The sequence below is a fragment of the Leptidea sinapis genome, chromosome 1 (assembly GCF_905404315.1).
Source record: "Leptidea sinapis chromosome 1, ilLepSina1.1, whole genome shotgun sequence".
NCBI lineage: Eukaryota > Metazoa > Arthropoda > Insecta > Lepidoptera > Pieridae > Leptidea > Leptidea sinapis.
In genome coordinates this window covers 26,269,309-26,280,394 of record NC_066265.1, presented here as the reverse complement: position 1 = coordinate 26,280,394, position 11,086 = coordinate 26,269,309, and the positions used below count along the sequence as shown (strand labels likewise).

The 11,086-nt window shown below is 34.8% G+C and overlaps 1 protein-coding gene across 1 annotated transcript in view; it reads left to right on the top strand.

Moving 5' to 3' along the window:
- Positions 1–5,695: 5,695 nt before the first annotated feature.
- LOC126969703 (E3 ubiquitin-protein ligase MARCHF8-like) overlaps positions 5,696–11,086 on the top strand; it is a 49,745-nt gene continuing 44,354 nt past the window's right edge. Inside the window, exons 1-2 of the mRNA XM_050815252.1 lie at positions 5,696–6,182; positions 7,511–7,632. Of these exons, the coding sequence (XP_050671209.1) occupies positions 5,981–6,182; positions 7,511–7,632 (324 nt within the window). The 5' untranslated portion in view covers positions 5,696–5,980. The remainder of the gene's footprint in view (positions 6,183–7,510; positions 7,633–11,086) is intronic.

Here is an 11,086-nt window from a genome sequence, read left to right as displayed (position 1 = left end):
ATGTTCAAAGCAGTATGTATCTGATTACTACTCACAATAGATTTAGCAAGATAATCAGCTTGTTCATTTCCTTCCACGCCTATGTGTGAAGGAGTCCAGAATAAAACAATATCTTTTGTTAGGGATAAGCATTGATATTTGTCTCTAATATTGTAAATGATGAAATTAGTTGTAACATTACAGTTAGGATATTGTAAAGCTTTTAAAACACTCATGCTATCTGTTATAACGATCCAATTATTATATGACTGTTCTCCAATATATTCTAGAGCAGCATATATGGGAGCACATTCTGCTGTGTATATACTAGCCAAGGTATTTAACCTATGACCAAACCCACTCCGCAGTTGTATGTCATAAACTGCCATAGAGACAGCAGTATTACTTTTAGATCCATCAGTATAAAGTTGGTTATAATTTTGCCACTCTGACAGCATACTATATACATCTTCCTTATATTTTAATGATTCATTAATAATTGTTTTAGTAGGTGTATATTTTGAATTATAAGAATTTAAATAACATGACCAAAGAATACTAGAAAATAGATTATGATCACAAGAAAAATGTAACAAATCAGAGATGCCTTCTACTTGATAGTAGGAATTATTGTCAGTTCGGTTAATATAGTCCTCTATCTTTAATAGGAGTGGATGATTATGGTCCTTAAGCATTTATTTTGTATTTTTTCTAATTTATTCACTAATGTCATTACTCCACCATAACAAAAGAGGGCATACTCAAAATGGCTACGGACTAATGACTTATATAGTGTTAGCAAGATGCATGGGTCTGCACCCCAAAATGTACCAGCTAATGATTTCAGAATATTGCAGGCCTTTAATGCTCGATTTTCTAATATTTCAACATATTTGTGTCATCTAAAATTACTTAAAAACGTAACTCCTAAAAACTTTATTGAATTATCTATTGAAATTTCCTGAGTACCATAATATATTTTTGCATCTCTTATTCTTATAGAATGCTTTGAAAATATTACTACTTTGCGTGATTTTGAAAATAAAGTTCCAATTTTTTGAGTGCTACATTAAGATCTAACACAACATTTGATAAATTAAGTCCTGAACTATACACTACTAGATCATCAGCAAATTGGAGGTTAGAAACTCTATTACCCAAACCAATATTTATTTGATTTATGTAGATTATAAAGAGCAATGGACTCAAAATTCCGCCCTGCGATACGCCTCTATATGAATATCGAGGACCTATTAATTGGTTATTGACTCTAACAAAAAGTTTACGACCATGCAAGAAATTGAATATCCAACTAACTATTTTTTCAGGGACATTTAAGGATAGAAGAATGGATGATAATTGTTCTAAATCAACATTATTTAATGCTCCTACAACATCCAAAAAAACACCAGCCAATATCTTATTGTCAATCTGGGCACTATGGATGTCAAGACATAAATGCCGTATACTCTCACAAGCAGAACGACCACATCGAAATTCAAATTGATTATTAGGTAAGAGGTTGTTACTTTCAAAATAAAATATTAATCTCTGTTTTATTAATTGTTCAAAAATTTTACCAACACACGAGCTTAGTGTGATAGGACGATATGAATCAGCTGAACTAGAATCTTTCCCATGCTTTAAAATTGGAATTAGACAGTCTGTTTTCCATTCTTCTGGAATAGTGGAGTTCTTCCATAGGAGATTTAATATTTTTAGAAACTTATTTAAGTTAGAAGAGTTTAGGAGTTTAAACATTTTATAGGAGAGCCAATCCAAACCGCATGCAGAGCCCTTTCTTGATGATAGACCAGCTTTTAATTTTTCAATAGTAAAAGGGGCAATCATAAAAGAGTTGGTGCTATTTAAAGGATGATTATTGTGAATAATTGTCAAATTTGGTACTGTATCTGGAGTACATTTGTGTAAAAAGTTGGATATCCAATTATTGCTAGAGAAACAATTATTATTAGAATATAAGTTCTTAAATTTCCTCATTTTTGTCCAAATCTGTTTCATTGGTAAATAATAACCTATTTATGGTGGAGCAAAAATCTGTCCTGGATTTATGACGTTCAAGTCTTAATATACATTTTTTCTTTGCTTGAGCTTGCTTAAAATGAATGTAGTTTTGGATATTGCAATTTGATTTGAATAACAGATAAGCCTGTTTGCAATCTTCTACCACTTTAGTACATTGCCCATTCCACCAGGGAAGTTGTCGCTTTCTTTTAGGTAGATTAGTAATATTGTTACAGTGGTAGTTGGTTTTAGGTACTGAATTTTCTACCGCTCTATTGGTCCCAATTTACTATTTTCAGATTACTGTGTGGAGGAATGTTGGATGGAATTGAAGGAGATTCAGTTTCCGACACTACCATGGAAAATTTTGTGATTGTAAGCAAGTGATCGCTGCCCAAAGAGTCCTGATGAACTTGCCATTCACAGCACAGGAATAATGAAGATGATACTATTGTTAGATCTAGTCCATTTGGTCTCCAAGAATTAGTACCCACTGTAGTTGGTTGATCATTATTTAAGAGCATTAAGTCATTATCGTCCATTACATCCATGATGTCTCTACCTCTAGAATTGGTTCTATTACAACCCCAAATGGTATGGTGAGCATTAAAATCACCAGCAATTATTAGTGGTTTTGGAATACTATGCAACAGTCTATTAAATTTAGATTTGTCAAAGTTAGGTACACTGTTGCCAGGACTATAAAAGCTAACAATTGAGATGTCTTTTTGTTTGTATTTAATTTTGATTGCTACATTTTGCAAGGAGTTATCAGAAAATGTCTCTAACTTTTGAAAATAAATGCCATTTCTAACAAAAATTGCTACACCATTGTGATCATTACCACAATCATTTCTTAGTATTGTATAACCTCTGATAGAAAACTGTATATTTGGTTTAAGCCAAGTTTCTGATATAAGTGCTATGTGTATGTCCTGCTCATAAAGTAGGTTTTGAAGCTCAAGTCTGTTATTCAACAGACTTTGAGCATTCCACTGTACTATGTTAAGTTTGTGACAGTTGAATGTGACGTTTTATTTTTAATTTGTATGGTATCTTTAATAGCTGAACTAATTGCGTGTGAGCTAATGCTTTGATTCTGTGTTTTATTTAGTGTAATGACTTTTATTATTGATTCTGTGATTAGGTTCATTGCTGCTGGATTGGATAAAATTAAATTAATGACGTCTTGTGTGTTCTCTGTCTTATTGAGTAATGGAAAGTTTGTTGGATGTTTAAATAAATCTGATAATGGTGTTTTACTTTTATTTTTACTATCCAATATCTTTTTTTGTTTTATAGGGCATTGACCTGATACTGCAAGATGGTTACCTTTACAGTGCACACATACTGCTTTGTCAATAGGTATAGTACATTCTTTATATGAATGATTTTCAGTGCAGATTGAGCAACGCTGAGCATTCTTACAGAATTTAGCCAAGTGGTCAAACCTAAGGCATCGGAAACACAGCTTAACTGGGGGCACATAAGGTCGCACTGGTAGACGCCACATCTTTAAGTGAACGTAATCTGGGAGTGAAGTAGATGACGCAAAAGTAATAATGACTGCCTGTGTAGGTTATAATATAAAACCACAATCGGATTTGTTTTTTTTCATTATACGCCGATCAGAAATATTTTTTTTTGTACTTGACAAAGATTTGAAAATTTTTTTGTTGGACATATCAATGGGTACGGAGGAAATCACTCCAGACAATTCAGTGGCACCAGCTGGGATGGACGCCTTAATATTTTGTTCCCTTAAAAAATGTCGTGTTGTCTAGGAATGTATTAGCCAAATTGGGTCGTTCAAACACTACTTCTATCTTATATTTGTTGAGTTTCTTAAGATATTTAATGCCTTTAATGAAGCGCGATAAGTAGGTACTAAGAGTTAGCATGTCACGACTACCAAGTGGCTGTTCAGTGACACTCTCTATGAAGACTATAAATTCATGACCAGCACCTGCGTCTTCCGGATATCGGCGACAATAGTCAGCCACCCTATATGGCAAATAAAAGTCCTCGTGGTCTTCCAAAACTGTACGCGAATCTGAGTATTCACTACTTTCAGAGGTGGAATCTAAAATAGACTCACCTTTATCTCGTTCTGGCTTGGTTTTTTTCCGCCTTTTCGACATCTCTTAGCACAAACCTAAATCAGTAAATATATAGACTTTTACTTATACTAAACAAATTAAATGATAAACATATACAAATACTTATATACTTTTCAAAAATATTTCTATTATATACAATATAATAGAAATATTTAATTTTATAGTTAAAAAGACCGCCCTAAGCAATCAAGAGTTCCCGCGCTTTTGTAATCCAAAACTAAGGCATAGGCCATAGAGCCTATCAATTATTGTTTTTTAAATTATTTAGTGGCCCGGGATGCAAGTCCAGAAAATTGAAACCTTAAACTAGTGCTGCCATATATAACCTAACTCAATTTGCCTAAATTGGTATGCAATATTCATGTAAATTATATGTAGTTCAAATATTATTTTTTCAATTTTAATTAAAGCTGATTATATCTTAAATAGTTTTTTCTTATGAAATTTTTGCTGAATAATAAATATGATCAAATAAAAAATGCAATAAATACACAAGAAATACAAAATATCGGAACGCAATACTATTGGTTGAATCGCAATGTGACGTCAAAGTCAGCCAGACACAATACACCCAACCTTGGTGTTAACTTTTATAACTTTAAAGATTGAATCCGTAAACCACCGTTTGAAAACAATAAAGTCACAAAAACACAAACTAGACAAAATACAAATATAAAAAACAGCTGTTGTTTGTTTGTCTCAAAGTTAACATTGGAACAAACAATAAAGACGAAAGCATAGAGGATGTAAAAACTACATAATAAGAGGCGGGACTGCCTAAGTAAAAATTAAATCGAGGTTAGTATGAAACGTGTGATTGTATATAAGTATGAAATAGTAATTACAATATTAGGCGACAAAGTATAATCCGGCTAAGTTTGAAACCGAACAGTTGATTAAAACGTAGTAGATTTTGGCTATCTTCGTTTTTTACATGATTAACGGCCGTTTTCAATAACCTATCTATCGTTAGTTTAACTTACTAGACGTAGACAAATTTATCCTTGTACACTAACTAACATTGCAATAACCTACTAACAGATATAACTGGACTAAATTGGACATAACTATGGATAGATAAGATCTTGTCATTAAACGGTGACAGCAATGTATTCGTAAGATATACTAAGGGTAGATAGGTGAAAACGGCCGTCATCTGTCAATCTATCAATGACTGCACGTTTCATACAATTGCTTTTTTATAAGACAGTCTCGCCAGGCTGGACGAAAAATGGATAGCTTTGAATAGTGTGTCAGTATGATGGCACTGATAAGACAGACATAAACTTATTAATTAGATAGCCAACCTAGATCAACAGTCCTCAATTCTACGGGGCACTTTCAGTTGAGTTTTGAGTCAACTGTCAGTGTAATTATTTTTTAATTTATTTAATAGCACGGGTTGCAAGTCTATGCTATCACCAGACGCATGGAGTAAACTGAACGTGTAAACTCCGTTTGTAAAAAGTAGTTTTGAGTGATCCACAAATTACAGAACACTATTTAGTCTAAGTTCGTTCAATCAAACTTCAAAATACTATATTATTTGTATTTCGTTTTAGTTCATCATAGTGTTCATTACTTCATAGTACCTATCTACTTTGGTTCAAATAAATAGAATTAGTATTAGTAGTTTTTGCCTTTGTGTGCAATGAATTACCTACCTACCATTACCACCTATTATGTTTGATGCTAAATGTTTGAAAATACCATCGTAGCTACTAGCTACAAAATTTATAAATAAATCTTATTTTTTGTAAAAAGTAGCTAGCTATATAAGATTGTTTTTGTTGGTAAAGATTGAGCAGTTTAAAGGCATAATGTTTATCAGTGAAGTCGAGGCGTAAAGTGTAATAATGCCTGTGCACCAGATAAACGTCAAGAATTCATCAGAGATAGAGAGCTGGGAATGGGGTGGAGGATGTGGCAAAGAGACAGTTCGCGCAGGATCAGGCAGCAGCCAAACATCTTGCAGTAATTCCAGCGGAGATATTTGCAGGATATGCCACTGTGAAAGTGAAATACACAACCCCTTACTTGCGCCTTGTTATTGTTCTGGTAAGATTTAACAATGAGAAGGGGGTATATTTATATATATATATTATGATAACATTTCTATTGACATTCTATTTTTATGTTAATATGACCATACATGACAACTTCCCATTCAAAACATCTAATCTATACAGCTACTATCATTTTTATAGGTAGATATTTTGTATATTTTTAAGTACATACCAAAAAATAACTTTGCATGTCCTTACTATTATTTGAACTAAGCTGTGTAAGTTTTATTGCTTTTTAATGCTATTGGATATTTAGATTTATGAATAACTTACAAATAGAATCTACAGGCTCATAAATCAAAGCATACTTTGTTATGATAATGAAAAATTGTGAACATTTTTCATTTCACTTCATTTTAACATTGTATTGTAGTAATTATTATAAATTTTATTCTTTATGTATTGTTGCTTTTGTATCCTATCATATCATTATCTTAGCTGTTGGAAGTTTTTTGTGGCAAACTTGAGTCTTTGGGAGTAAAATATCACCTGCAAAATATGCATGCAAAATATACATATCCAACATATCACTGATATGCCAAAGAAACAGTGTTTTGTTCTGAATTCACACAGCTTCGGGGAACTCTTAGAGATCATAGGCCTTAAGGCAATATCTGTCGACAAGAACCTGTATACTCAGCGAGGTATTTGGCAGTACACTTGCAAAACTTACGGAAAGTGCTGTACACAACCTATGGCCTTCACTATATTAAGACTTATTGCCAAGTCTTCTCCTTGCTATTGATAGTGGGTTCTGTATGCCAGAAGATCTCCATGGTAAAAGCCATACTGTTGTTAGTTAATCACCCTTCGTGGCTAGATAGTCATCTAGGTATACCTATATGTAAGAGCTGGTAGTTAAAATGTGGAAGGTTATAGCAATAAAATATCTGATAAGGCATCATTTAGACAATTGTAAACTATGAGTCAAAATGTCTGTGAGTATGAGTGCTAGAATCAACATGTTACACTGGGGTCAGCTCAGGGGACACATTGTGAGCATAATGGAAGAAGTGTCATGCGGCTTGTTCAACTCCCTTAATGTCCCAGAAAAACGGAACTGCCACTGATGTCTGAAATCTATTTTAAGTACTATGACACAGTAGGGATGTTGGAGGTATGTTTCCATTGTTGTTGTGGTTCAAGTTCAATGCTAAAACAGTGGTGATCAGCTTTCTGATGTATTGGTGACATTCCCCATGCCCTGCTACTGAATCTTGTAGATACATCCAATTTTAACCGTAACTAAGGTCAAATCACATTATATTTTGTACCCGGGTGCTAAATATTCTCTGACTAATTCATATTATTTTGTTTTAGGAAGCTTGAAGTATGTTCACCAAAGCTGCTTGCAACAGTGGCTTACAGCTTCAGAGACCAGATCCTGTGAACTTTGTAAATTTAACTTTATTATGCACACAAAAATAAAGCCATTTGGCGAGGTATGTATTACAATTGTAGCCATCAAATAAATTTTTACTATATTTTTTAAAATTATTAACTCCGGATTTTAGAATCCGGCGTATTACTTCCATAACTTTTTTGTTTCTGTACTGATAGGAATGAAACAAACACTAAATGGTTAGATTAAGGATTCTCTCTGCTGCCCTCCAACTAGATACCACACTACCTAAAACAATAGCTTTTTTACTACGGCAACTATTAAATGCATGTGTGCATGGCATCTTGACACTCAATGGCATCTTTAAAATTTTGTAACATATGCTTCATGTTATTTTACATTGAAAGTAATAGAATACAAGAAAATTACTGATGATTTGTGATCCCAGTGTCTTTCTTATTTCTTTTGTATTATTTTAACAAAGTTTTACTACGCAATCCGGCAGTTTACTTTCAATTATTAGCAAACAGAATATGAGAGGGGCATAGTATTAGTTGTCGCACTTTGTGACTACGCCTGTGGTATCCAGTCCAACATTAAATGAGTCATTTAACATTTATTTATCACAAAATTTCACATAAAAAATGTCATTAGAGACAGCCTACAGATTTATAATATAGTAGAAAAAATTACAATGACAATGAGGAAAACTGAACAGCATAACAATGTTTGATCTGTATCTATTACAGGTATTGTTTTATGGTAATAATGTGAACATATGGATAATTAATTTGCATTGTTAGTCAACGTGAATATTATATTTTTCATAAACACAGCTGCTTACTACAGTATGCAAATTTGTCATTGTTTTAAAAATATAATATTGACACGAGAGTGAGTCAGGGATTGGAAATAATACTCCGCTTATAGGAACAAGCCTTTATTTGGGGTTAACTTTTTCTGAACTTGCACTTCGCCGGTCTGCCGCTGTTCCTCTTGTGGGCGGCGCGGGCGGTACCTTCAACGCGTCACACCGCACTGAACACTAAGTCTCTTCTATCTTCTTCTTCTTGTAACACTTCCACTTTTCACTTACTTCTTCTTTTCTTCTTCTTCTTCTTTACACTTTCGAGTAAGAACTAGAACAGCTGTAGGCCTTTTTTTTTTTTTTTTGCGCCCAAGCAAGGGAATGGGCTACCCTCCGGGATAACGACGGGAGGGAGGTGGTGAATGCTCATGCATACCAACGCAGCCTAAGTCTGCGTTGGTTATGTGGGACTCACGTGAAACCTAGGTGCCTACCCACTAAACACCACCTGCAGTTGGCTTTGGGCAGGTGCCCTCTAAGCCTTCATCGAAGGCGACCTTCTCATGGGGAGAGAGAGGCGCAAGCGGCACTCCCTATGGAGTTTCCGCTGGGATAAAGCTGTAGGCCACGCTTAGTACGGCTTATATACCCCCGGATCCGTTCTATTTTCAAAATGATTCTCCCATTCCATCTTTAAATTTAAATTGTACTAGAAAATTCTTTAAACTATTGTTATCCTGCTTACACATTTTCCATCCCTTTTTTTCGGTTCGATTTGATCCTGAACTTACTAGAAATTTCCTTTAACTTTACAAAACCCAAAAAAAATCCATACACTGGTAGGTGTATCGAACCCGGGTCTACAGCGTCTAAGTAAACACTTTTCCGCTGAGCTACGAGTATTGCTAACGGAGCTGTTGAAATTAACAATGTCTTGAAGTTTGACAACTCTCGTCATATACTTCGAAGGGTTGCTACGCAACACTATACTGGTTTCGAATTATTTCGTTTTTCATTTTTGAGGTGGGTAGGTGCATTAGCAATATTATTGCTAATAGTTTAATTTTCGGACTTGAAGCTATGTTTAATCTGTCAGAAACGACTAAAGATTACATTTAAAAGTGTTCGCATCAATAATGCAAATTATGCGTTACCTTAGTCTAGCATACGTAGCGTTACCTTACCAGGTTCAGTTTACAAACCTATCTAAATAAGCATTGCGAGTCAATGTGACATACATACGGAAAAACACGCAACATTAAATTCGCATTATTTCATTATGAATTAAAAATATATATAACATAATTACTTGTAGTGTACTGACATCTAGTCTTAACAGAGTATGTGTTAACTATCATTGTCACTGTCACGACATCGACATTAACCGTGTGACGTTAAGTGCTATGTATGGAATGCACAGTACAGCGGAAGGCCAGTTCTAATCGGATATTGGTTGCGTGCGGACGTGTCCGGGTGTAGTGCTACATAGTAAAGATTAGTTGTTTTAAACGAGGAACATTACATTACTTGCTACATAATCGTGCCAAACAATGTATAAGCCTGCACAGGAGACAACTAAGAGCCCTCACGGGGTTCCTCTGCAAGCTGAACGGGCACCTAGCCAATATGGGTCTCAGTGAATAAAACCTGTGCAGATTCTGCTGCGAAACCGCTGAAGACACCATCCTTCTGGAATGCGAGGCCATTGCCAGAATCAGGCTGGAGTGTCTTAAAACACCTTCACTCAAAGCAGAGGACGTGCCCTGGTTGGTCCTTCTTAGGATCCTACGCTTTTTAAAAGGAATAAGTCTTGAGAATACGATTTAAATCCCGGCACATATTTCCTAGTCAGTAGCCTCGATTTTTCCACAGCTCGTTGTTTTTCAGACATAGGAAGTCGAGGGTAGGCGAGCTAGCGCAAGCAGGGGGGCACATAGATCCTAGGATTTAAGTGCATCTAAGTCCCCTACTCGAATAAAAAAAATACATTATCACAAAATACATTAAATTCATAAAAAAAAATTATGTAGGTATCGAAAGTGTTTCTTTTATCAAATTTATAGGAGCCGTACGTTACCTGTGATTCGACCAATAATAAACGCAAATAGTAACACAGTTTTATCTGTGGCCATACTTCCCTTGCAGTTTTTACCGACCTTTAATCTACTTCATATTTGTTCCAAAACGGCGTTTAACATAAAGGCTGTTCGGTCTTTGCGTAACTTATTCCACAAAAAAAAAGTACTCTCTAATAATCGTCCTTGTGAATCAATCTGTAAAGCATATTGCCGGTTACATAACCGAGTTGCTAGAATTAACTAAAAAATTTACTCTTTTGTATCACTTGTCATAAAGTCTTCTTATTAAAAAACCCTCTTGAGACAAAAGTGTTGACGGTCCCGGTAGAAGGTCGCCATTATTAAAAAGATGTCCACGCGGCACCCATCTTAAAACTCTGAATGTTACCAACGAATCTGGACGTGCAATGTTACTGGTTATAGGCGGCAGGAACAAGGTCCAACAGCTCTTCAATTAATGCTAGTATGTACATCTACAATCAGTGACTTCTATTAGATAGAGTACAGATATCTTTATATAATAGGGAAATCTCCCTACAGTCTGTAAAGTAATGTGGTCTACCACATGCAACTTATTGCTTCGTCGGAACAATATGTAAACAAATTTTTGATCGCATGATCATTGAGGCATGGGTCCTCTATGATAATCCAAAGCATAAATGGCAGTT